This window comes from Plodia interpunctella, chromosome 22 (genome assembly GCF_027563975.2).
Source record: "Plodia interpunctella isolate USDA-ARS_2022_Savannah chromosome 22, ilPloInte3.2, whole genome shotgun sequence".
NCBI lineage: Eukaryota > Metazoa > Arthropoda > Insecta > Lepidoptera > Pyralidae > Plodia > Plodia interpunctella.
Window position 1 is genome coordinate 2,573,845 of NC_071315.1, and position 11,790 is coordinate 2,585,634.

Here is an 11,790-nt window from a genome sequence, read left to right on the forward strand (position 1 = left end):
ATCCTCAGTGATATAGTCATAACACCTGGAACTCCTGTGAAAGAAACTAATAAAGAAAATATAGTTCTGAAAAAAAAATGGTTAATCGTAGAGAAACCTTTAGAAATGAAGAACTTCAGAATTTTTTAAATAGTGATTTAAATGATGAATAAGTTGATAATGTTTCTTGTGATATTAGAGTACCTACTAAGGTCTTATTATTTAATTAATTTGATTAAGTTCCTACATAATTAAGCTTAAAACAATCGATCTCAGGAGAGGCTGACTACTTGTAGCTACATGGCCGAGTGCTGGCTTGTGCCGGCTGAGTACTGGGGAAAAGTGCCTTATTTTGATAAATATTTTATTTTCCATACTTATTAAGCAAAATTATGTTATTTGTTAATTGCTTATCAAAGTTTAATAAATGATTAAGTATATAAGTACAAAAGGTTTTTTATTACTATTTTCAATAATTTTCTATACATATTTAAATTTACACTTTTCGCTAAAAGGCTGACTACTGGTACCCGTACCCTACCTGACGATTTATCACCAAGATCTTCAGACATACATTACCCGTCTTCTCCTGAATGTACTACTAACCATTTAGATATAGATTGTTGTAATGATTTTTGCCCGTATTTTATTGGTGACGAACCACTCTCTCAACTATCTAATTTTACTGGCTATTCGACACCCCAAGCAAACACGCCATTAACGTGCTTTAGTGATGTTACATCTACCCCCGATAGAAAAAAGGTAACAAGAAAAGACAAGGGTAACATTAGAAGACAGCATAAGAATGAGTGGATGGATGTAAAGAGGAAAAAAAAGATAAATCTCGGTAAGGCGTACGTGACTCGTAAAGGTATACGTAAACCAAAAAAAGAAATAAAATCGCCATGTAAATGCCGATTAAAATGTTTCGAAAAAATATCAACAGAACAAAGAAAAGCTATTTTTGAGGCTTTCTGGAAATTAGGCGATCATCATAAGCAATGGATTTATGTATCCAACCTGGTAAGCCAAAATCATCCTTGCAAAATGTCTGCTGATGTCAAGAAAAGTGTATGTGACCATATTGAATGCTTGCAACCAGTAGAGTCCCATTATACTCGAAAAGATAACTCCAAATTATACTTAGATAGCCGATTCATTGCGATGCCTAATTTTGCAAACTTTTACTAATGGCGTTCAACAAAAACTATGTGACACGGCTGCCGGGTCAAGCGCCATACGATTACATGACACGCCTCCTGTGTCTTCAGCCATGTGGAAAAGAATACAGTATTTCAACCAGTTTTTACATGTTTTAGGCTTACATACTTTTAGTTGACATTCGAAATCTAACGCGAACATACAGAAACGTTGTTTCAAGTGATTATAAGTGGCATAACAAGTGTATTTTTGAAAATGGAAGGTAAGTGACATTTCTAATGAAGGTGTGCAAAACCTTTTGAACTTATTTTTAAGTCCTAATGGTTTGAATAGTTTTATAGGAATGTGGGCTTGACTAAATGAGGTTTTAAGTTAGTTCTGTAATTATTGTTTTGGTTTTGCTCACAAGAAATTTCAACTTATTTACACTACGTAATGATAAACTGTCAAGTTTGATTTAGTACTTAATAGGTATATATTTATTAAAAATACTAGCTTTTTTCCCGCAATTCGCCCGCGTTCAAATTAATACATTGTCTAAGCTTAAGTTGATTGTACTATTCCCGTTCAGAATTTCATCCAAATCAGTTCAGCCGTTTCAGCGTGATTGAGAACAAACATCCAAATTCACAAAATTACAAGCATGATAACTTCCGCATTTATAATACTACTAGTATGGTTGTCATATGATACATTAAGTCATTAAGACGACTAGTGCAGCGAAACTAGCGCCACTCGTCTATAAATTCCGTATCATATTTTAAAAATCTAATCCCATAGTGTCATAGTAAATAACACATAGTATTTTTCGCAGTTTCATATTTTTTCCTTTCAAAACCGCCGAGGGAAATTGATTACCGCCAAAAGTGGCCACTTTCGGCGGTAATCAATTTTTCTCTGAATTTACCAAAGGAAAAATTATCAAACTTATATGTAAGTACCAAAAATACTATGAGTCGTTTACTAGGGCACTATGGAATAAGATTTTTACATTTTAAGAAAAAGAGTAAATAGACGGGTGCCTTCAATCTCAGTCATTCAAAATCCTAATTTGCTTAATATTGCCATTATACTCTAATTACCTATTGCCTATTATTGTTTAAGAATTACGGCGAAAAAGAAAGTACATTCCCGAGACAGAAACTGAAACTCAGTGCGAATCTGATGACGAAATTTTCGAGCCAAATTCGCAAAAGTATTTACTACACAGGGACAACTTCGAATTTACACAAAATATAAAAACAAAGGATATTTTTATGTGCCCAGAAAAAAATATGGTACATAGTGCAACATGTACAGAAAAAGTAATGGTGGATAGAGCAATTTGCACAGAAAATACAATGGCGGGCAGTGCAAAGGATATAGAAAAAAATAAGGAAGATGAGGATCAGGTCCCAACTATCTTGGACATCCATGGATGTAAATATTTTGGCCAGTTGGTTTCAAATGAATTGCTGCGCTTCAAGCCATATGACAGAAATATAAAAATGCAGCAAATTTTGGATATGATAAGAAAATAATTTTAGTAAGTAGGTACAATATAAAAAAAATTAGAAAAGAGTTTTTAATGAAACTAGGTTTTAAATGAAAACCATATATTTAAAAAAAGTTACATATGCCGGTTCGATCAATTTGAGCGGGAAATTTAAGTACACAATAATATTTCCAAGTATTTTTGCATTTGGCGAACTGAAATACATAGATCAATGTAGTTTTCGTTCAGTAACAGACATTTTTGCAGTAACCTAAATGAAACCGTATACAATTGAGTTATGGTCAATATTTTTAACACTATCCCGCCATCCCGCTCAATGCAAATCGGATCATCTTAATCTTTTCTACTGACATTGTTCTTAAATTATAAGACTGATTGTATATCATTTAAAGGAGACTGGAGACTGATATTTTAAGTAAAGTGCCAGATTGATTTTTATGATTAAGAAGTTTTTTTTTTAATCAGTACCTATTCAGTTTTTAATCAATATCCTTTACAAAAAAAAAATGGTGTTTCACAAATTTTGCTCTATTATTATTGACCATTTCTTATAAAAGTAAACTGAACATGTGATTACAAAAATAGTTCAGAAGTCCGTAGACAATCAGTATGTACTGTCAGTAGTATTTTTAAAATAAGTACCTGACTGATCGTATTTTTTTTTAATTAAACTTTTAAATTTGAAAATCAGCAAAATCAAATTATAGTGAGTAGCCTCTTGCCAATCAAGTTAAGTATTATAAAAACCTAAAAAATCTTCTATAACACAATTTGTAATTTTTAACAATCACAATACAGTATGCTAATATTTGTGAAATTCTCTAAAACATTTATCAATACATAGACCCGGAAATCCGGGGCAATCAGGACAGCCAAATAAAACAGAAACTCTTTTTTTGGTTTTCAAATAACACACTCTGCATCTTTTTCTTAGGGTATTGCCATTTTTCTTTGGCAAGTTGGCAGGTAAATGTATTTTTCCTTCTGATAGAGACCGAGAAAGTTCTGTTCTATTTGGCATTGGCAGTAATTTCTCCATTATGTCCATTCTAAATTTGTACAAAGTTGTTTCATTTCCTTTGTTTCTTGCGTTAAAAAGCAAAAAGCCATTTACTAGACATATTTGTATTATATGTATAATAACTTTTTTGTACCAGCGCAGGGTCTTATGCTCACAGCAATAATAACTTAACATCTGATCATGTCGGTCTATTGCCCGCATGTATTTATTATATTTTATTTGTACGGCCGGTTTGTATTTGACGGTGCGTACACGGCGACTAGTAGTCGCTTTATATTGACTTGTGTGTTCCGAACTTATGAACAATATCTCCCGTTTATCTTGCCATTTGGTTACTACAATTTTTTTCCAGTTGTGTACTATACACGATTCTCCTGGTTTTAATTTTATATTTTTTACTACCGTTGGATTACCAATACGGTTTGCTCTTAAGGTACCAGTTACGTATGTATTTTTACACAATAACTCCTCAGATAACCCCACGCTGGTATAAAAGTTATCTAAATATAAGGAATGTCCCTTTTCAATATATTTTTTCATAAGAAGATGTACAACTTTTTTAATATGATTTTTACCGCCTACTTGTGTATCTTGAGACCCTGCGTACACGTGAATTTTTAAAATAATTCCGTTAGCGTCGGCTAAAATGTACAACTTGATGCCGTATCTATGGGCTTTACCTGTAATATATTGACGAAAACGAAGTCTTCCTTTCCATAAAATAAGAGATTCATCAATAGTTAATTCTCTCAATGGATAATATACCGAATCAATCGTGTCATTGAACAAATCAATTAACGACTTTATTTTAAATATACTTTGGGTTCTCTCATTATTTTGCACGTTTAAAGCTCTTAAAATTAAAAAAAATCTATCTCTCGACATAAATTGACGTACACATAGACGAAACAAATAATGAGTTGACCAATAGTCTGTTAGTCTATTTAGCTTAATTGTCCCCATCAGCAACAGTAGACCGAGAAAAGTTTTGAATTCGGCTACACTTACATCAGTCCACTTGCGAAAACGAGCGCGTGGAGTAGTCGCTGTTGCTTTTAGTTTGTTACCGTACTTATTAGTACACTCCAGAATTAAATTTATAAAGTGAGAATTAAAGAATAAAAAGAAATAGTCCAAAGGACTTTTGACGTTTACATCATGTGGCGGCAACATACCACTTGTCCCTGTAAAGATTATATTGGACATATTTGTAGGATTACCCGGATACCACCCGGTCGTCTCTTCTGGAGAAGTATCTTCTTCCTCTTCGGCCTGTTGATTTTCGTAAGAATTGCTAATATTTGTTTCTTCGTTCGGATCTGCACTATTAAGTTCATCCAATGTGTCGTCGTTATTGCCGGTCAAAATCCCTTATAGTTCTTCGTCACCAATAAAATCTAAGCCTTCCATATCGTATAATGGCATAGTTTCTTGTGGAGACATCATTCTTCCTAATTCTACGGTTAAGGGATCTAATGCGGTTGGTGTACCGAATTGCGGCGAACTCCGAGCTTCCAAAGGGTCTATAGCGGATGATGGTCCAGGTGTTGGTGAACTTGGAAGAATCATATATGGATTCAAAGGATCCAGTGAAGTTAATGTACCGAATTGCGGCGAACTGCAAGCTTCCAAAGGATCTATAGCTGATGATGGTCCAGGTGTTGGTGAACTTGGAAGAATCATATACGGATTCAAAGGATCCAGAGAAGTTGATGTACCGAATTGCGGCGAACTGCAAGCTTCCAAAGGATTTATACCCGATGATGGTCCAGGTTTTGGCGAACTTGGCAGATTAATACTTGGATTCAAAGGATCCATGGCGGATGGCGGCTCCGAAGAGTTCGAAAAGACTTAAAGTTTTAATCCAAATCATTCTGTTTTAATCCAATAAAAAAAAAAAAATAATATTAAGTATATAACATATAACATTTAAGTTTTTACCTATGTTAATAAGAAGAATGTGATAAGTTAAAGTGATTTAGTTTATTTAGTTTATTTATGTTCGCGGCTAAGGGGTGGCCCAAGGGCCGCCGCACCTTAACCTATACTAGTGTTTTTAAGTAATTTAAAGTGAAAATACTTATTGAAATGTTAATGTCTTACATTTTCAGGTTCAGGAAACCATCAACAAAATTCTCTCGTTTTCTCGTTAGAAAATCTTATGAAAAAACTTATTCAAATTTTAGCCACTTATAAGGGTTTAAAATAGAGTTAGAATAGAATTTATGAACTAAATAAATTATAATAAACTATGATTATGACTATAACTGTTATGACAAACCCATTATGATATACTATTTTACAGCAAAACTCATTATTATAAACTAACATTATGCCTACACAAGCATTATAGCAATAAACTTTATGTGAATCAATTATTATGTTAGAAAAATTATGAGAAAGGCCTTATGACAAACCATATTATGATAAATTTAATCATGAGAACAAACAGGATCCCTCCATTGGATACATAGATAGGTACTCTTTTGAACAAAGTTTACTCTGTTCAAAAGAGTACCTACCTTATAGTGTGCTCTTATAGGAGTTCAAAAGAGTACCAATAAGAGTAACTTACCCAATAAGTTACCATGAAGTTTACGGCAAGCAGAGATTTATGTACACAGGCTGAGTCGTCACATTGGCAGATCACGGAGTCCAGTTATACAAGCAGCAGTCGTTTTTTTACGAAGATCAGTGCACAGTAACACAGTCCTCACAACACAAATGTCGAAAGCCCAGATATACGATCTCAATGTCATCGATACGCACGCAGATCTGATCACCAAGGATAGCAAAACAGAACTAATTCACAAAAGATAAGAAAACATTCACCTTCGAATTTTTTAGGACCTTTTTCTTATCTGTCCACGCAAAAATGGACCATATTGTACAAAACGTACTGGTCATTTTACATTGTTGGTACTTCGTAGGGACATGCAACTTGTTATCTCTCCGGCAGGGATCCTCCATTGTTTAGGACATGAAGTGTCGTGTGCAATAAGACTCATATTAGCCATATTGAACCGCACGTGGTATTTTTCCATAACTAATAGGCTACATGACAGGAGTAGAGTTTTGGAAATAATGTTTCATAATACATAAATTTTGATTTATTCCAGTCTGATACTACTAAGTTTTGATCCCAGTGGGATCACGATTATTTTATTTATTTTTTTATTCCCGTCGGATACCACTTGCATAATATACCAGTGGGATCAACTTTTTTTAATTTATTATATATTCCATTCTGATCCTACTAGTGGTTTAAACATATTTTTAGTACAGCCAGTAACATAATTTCTACTATCATAATGATACTAATTTAAAAAAGTAATAATAGCCATACATGCAGCTTTTTTACCTGCGAACGTAGTAGGCGCGCTTGTCCATCCAATCAGAGACAAGTATAACTAATATTTCCAGGAATTGTTTCATACTTAGAGCTAGTTGACCTTGAGAAAGGGGTTATCTTTATTCTAATTGCCAGTCGTCATTTTGCTTTCCAATGTGAAATTATGTGCATCTCATTGTACGTGACGTGTTGAAGTGAATTACTAGACAGTAAGTACGCATCTTGTAATATTAAACGATTGCTATAGATTTATTAAATTCTATTTTCATTTACAAAGTTTTATTGTTATAGAACAGTTAAGGCATGGCAGAGAATAGTTATATTTCGTTTATAGAAAAGATTAACGTTTATTTCAACACATCAATTTTATTATCATCATTATCCTAGAACTTTATGTTTTTAATTGATGTATAATAATGAAAATGTTATTCGTTTTAGGAAATGTCAGAAGGTAATAGCAAGCCCTCTACCTCTAATAACTCTGGTGGTGAGTTCACAATTATACAGAGGAACGGTGGTGCAGTTTTGTTGCGGGCTGGTTACCAATATACTAAGAAAATAACATTCAAAAGTGGATGTATTACGTGGAGATGCGTGAATTGGCGCAAAAAGTGCCCGGCATATATAAATATAAAGGTATGAGCTACTTTATATCCACATAAAATAACGAACTGACTTGCTTTAATTTTTTGGCTCATTCATTGATTCATTTTGACGACCTGAGTAGCGTAGTGGTCACCATGGCGGGTTTGCTATGCACGGGTCCCGGGTTCGATCCCCGGCCGGGCAGAAAATGAAATGATGAATTTTACTATCTGTGATGGGTCTGGGTGTTACTATGTATAATGTGTATATGTCGCAGTCATCTGGTTGAATCTGCTTTTTGATTAAATGACTAGCTCCTTTATTGAATGACGATATTCAATTGAATCACTAGGCTAAACGTTGATAGAACAAGCGTCACTCAACGTCCAACTAGTTAGCTGATTGTAACATAGCTCTTTGAACAGGGCGGACGTAAAATCAGTCAGGTGATTCAAATTTAGTTCATTTTTTTCCCACTGCAGCGCTAGTAGTCACCAAAACAAATGTGGCGTCAAACAGCTTGCACAGAAAGCACTGTATTGAAATTCTTTTCGATTAAATTAGCGTTAAAGTGCCTTATTTGTGATATCATAAATAAGGTGTGCCATATTATCCTGCAACATATCATGTCCTCATTTTTGTTATGTAAAGTAAGGTTACCTTTTTAATTTTACGAAATTAGCGAACTTATGTTCACCCTAATCAAATATTACAAAGTCGTACAGATTCTATTTAACGAGATATTTTATAATTAACTTATTTTTATTTAAAGTAAGGTTAACTTTTAAGTTGCGAACTCATGGTCATCCTAACCAAACATTACAAAATGGGCTATATCCCATTCAACGACTTCGCTAAATGACGTTCAGTCAAGACGTTAAACGTTACACGACTTGACGAATTGTCCTTTAGTCATTCAATTGAATATCGTCATTCAATATAGGAGCTAGTCATTCAATCAAATAGTAGATTCAACCAGATGACTGCGACATATATACAACAAAAAAAACTATTATAAATAGTAGGAATATCCGTTAATCTAGCACGCATAACATAAGCATTTAGTTGCTTAGCTTGGGGCTAGATGGCGCTGTGTGGATTAGTCTAACAGTATTATTATTATTCATTAAAGTGTGTAATCTAACTTGAAGTTTTTTTTTTCATCAGGAAAACAACATTATAAAAGAAAAAAGTCACCAATGTAAGCCGGACGAAATAAAAAATGTAGTAGATCAAAAATTACATGAATGCCGAGAAAAGGTTCTATCTTCGAATTTTTCACCAATACCCAATATTTACAACAACTTTATGTCAGAATTCGAAAATGCAGGCTTGGATCTCTTAAAAAAGCTTCCGTCATTCGGAAACATTAAATCTTCTTTATATAATGCCAGAAATAAGAAAGCCGGAGTGACAAAAATACAATGCAATTTGCCTGAAGAAGTTATAGTTCCTTTGCAGTTCAAGGAATTTGTTCTTGCCGACTACTATAATGAATCTTCCGAAACTCGAATTATAGTTTTTGCTGATAGCGAAGTCCTGGAACAAATTAAACATATCAAGATTTATTTTAGTGACGGAACTTTTGAGTGCTGCCCAAAACCAATTGTACAACTTTATTCTATACACGGCGATCTCGGAAGCAATGAAGAGCACACAAGAATAGTGCCTTTAATGTACGTGTTGCTGAATAGAAAAACTGAAGAAATTTACACAACACTTTTTCAAGTATTAAAGGAACATATTCCAGATTGGGAACCGTTGATATATGTGACAGATTATGAACAAGCGGCTATGAATGCCATATCAAAAGTTTTCCCTTCAGTCGAAGTAAAAGGATGTTACTTTCATTTTTCACACAACGTGTGGAAGAAGGCTAAAGCGCTAAATTTAACTAAAGAAAAGAGACTCCGAAAACATGTAGCGCTCTCAGCTCTCCTGCCGCTGCTACCTCGAGAATTCATCTCAGACGGGTGGTGCTATTTAATGGAAGACAGTCCTGAATCTAATGAAATTCAACAATTCAACGATTATATGGTGACACAATGGCTGGAAGACGAAAATTTTGTCAACATTTGGTGTGTTCATAATCAACGTCACCGCACAACCAATGCTGTAGAATCTTGGCATAAAAAACTAAACAGTACTCTGCCAAAGAAACCCAATTTATTTCAACTCTTAAAAGTTTTAAAAGATGATGCCAGTCTTCAAAAGGTTAACATTAAAAAGCATAATTTTGAGCTGCCGAACCCGAAGCGAAGACTAACCAAAGTGATTGCTAACGACAACTGGTTTAAACACGTAACTAATGAACTTTTGTCAGGTAAAATCACAGTTGGTCACTGCCTGGAAAAGTTAAGATTATGATTTCTTTTTATTTTATTTCCTTATTTTGTAAATTTTTATATACAGATTATATGAATGACTTATCTATATTTTTAGTTAAGATAACAAGTTGATTTGAAGCTAGTCGTTGTAATTAATATTTGATAGTTTTAATTTAAATGTAAAGTGTTTTCTGTGATGATTTATTTTTCTATGATATCTGTGATAATTGTTGTAAATAAATGAATGTTGATTTTTAACGAATGACTTTTTTCCTGACTGTACATACCCCTTTTTTAACTTTGCAAGAATGTAGTAGGATCCGTTGGGACGTACAAACTGCAAGTGGGATCAGACGAGAAATTGTTAATAATACTCACGGTAGGAGGATCACAAATAGTGGTATCCGACTGGAAATTACCTAAATTTTTACCTAACCGAAACTAATAATCACACTTTTAATTTTGTAACTACTAGCTGCTCGCCCCGGCTTCGCCCGAGGTACATACATTTTCTCGCCGTAAAAACCATCCTTGAGCTACGAAGAATATTAAAAAAAAAGAATTGGCCAAATTGGTCCAGGCGTTCTTGAGTTATGCGCTTACCAACACATTTAGCGATTTATTTTTATATTAAAGATTATTTGAAGTTAGTTGGGCAAGTCCATTTTAAAACTATAGAAAAAGCAAAAAATTGTATTATCATAAGGTAACTTATTAAAATCAAAGCAACTTTTATTATGAGGCCTATACCATAAACACAATATTTTACATAGTTATCATATAAAGTTCACGCACGTGTCCTACGAAATACATATTATTTAGAAGTGACGTCACACCTAGGTAGCCTTCTCTATGGAACGTTTTGGACTCGCCAAAAAAGTGTGACTTTATGTCAAAGAGTTCTTCAGTAATCATGGTATTTCTTTTACTAGTGGGCTTATTTTTAGAGGTGTTTCCATATTTAAACAAAACAAAATTGAGTCATGTAGCCTAGGTATTATTAAATTGCAATTTTAAGCATCTGAAAAGGTTGGTTACACCTGCTTTTAATAAAATCATACAATTACCAGAAACGAAGGCTACGACCTTGATTTAGATGAAAAATAGCGACAATTTTGTTCTGGGTAGATCTCCCTAAAACCTAATTTGAAGGAGTTATCATCGATTTAAAAATGACACGGCTCCCGCGCCCTACGCCACACGTAAAAGAAAGTAATGGCACGGCAGGCGTGCCATCCGCAATGAATCGGATAGCGATTTAAACTTTCATAAGCTCTTCGTTATGTACAATGCATGGTTTGTTCCTATTATTTACCAATGTAAAGCGGAAACAGAGCGTCAATATAAAACTATTGTAAACGATAGCTTTAAGCTCAGTTTTTTTAAACCTAAGAAGGATCAATGTGACGTATGTCACAAATAAAAGATCTGTGAATATCGCACTGAGATGGATCGTGAAACTTATACCAATCATATTATTAATAAAAATACGGCACGTGTCATCAGGAAACCCAATAAGGTTGTTATTCTGATGTCAATAATGCATAATGATGACAAAATTGATGACACTACTGGAGATGCTCAAAAGCCGGAAATAGTAACTTATTATAATAGAACAAAGAATGGTGTCGACTTAGTTGATAAAATGTGTTCTTTGTATGACGTTTCGAGAAACTCTAGAAGATGGCCTCTAACGGTGTTCTTCAATTTACTAAACTTGAGTGCACTAAATGCATTATGTATTTACACAGCAAATAAAAATTATGGAAATGTATGCCGTCGGGACTTCCTGGTCGACTTATCTTTGGGTTGGATGAAACCATTGGCTCAAAAAAGAATAGACTCAAAATCGTTGCCGAGGTCTTTGGCA

The 11,790-nt window shown here is 34.0% G+C and overlaps 2 protein-coding genes and 1 long non-coding RNA gene across 3 annotated transcripts; all 3 read left to right on the forward strand.

Annotated features, from left to right (window-relative positions):
• The first annotated feature begins 791 nt into the window (after positions 1-791).
• On the forward strand, positions 792-11,385 carry LOC135309947 (uncharacterized). The gene is made up of 2 exons (XM_064436698.1): positions 792-1,159; positions 11,255-11,385. The coding sequence occupies exons 1-2, from the start codon at positions 793-795 to the stop codon at positions 11,341-11,343; spliced, it is 456 nt and encodes a 151-aa protein (XP_064292768.1). The 5' UTR covers position 792; the 3' UTR covers positions 11,344-11,385.
• Positions 1,169-6,462, forward strand: LOC128679734 (uncharacterized). The gene is made up of 2 exons (XR_008405778.2): positions 1,169-2,073; positions 2,245-6,462. It is a non-coding gene; the product is annotated as an uncharacterized LOC128679734 (long non-coding RNA).
• On the forward strand, positions 6,814-10,342 carry LOC128679717 (uncharacterized). The gene is made up of 2 exons (XM_053762134.2): positions 6,814-7,644; positions 8,761-10,342. Exons 1-2 carry the CDS (start codon positions 7,450-7,452, stop codon positions 9,958-9,960), a joined length of 1,395 nt encoding a protein of 464 aa, XP_053618109.1. The 5' UTR covers positions 6,814-7,449; the 3' UTR covers positions 9,961-10,342.
• Positions 11,386-11,790: the final 405 nt, after the last annotated feature.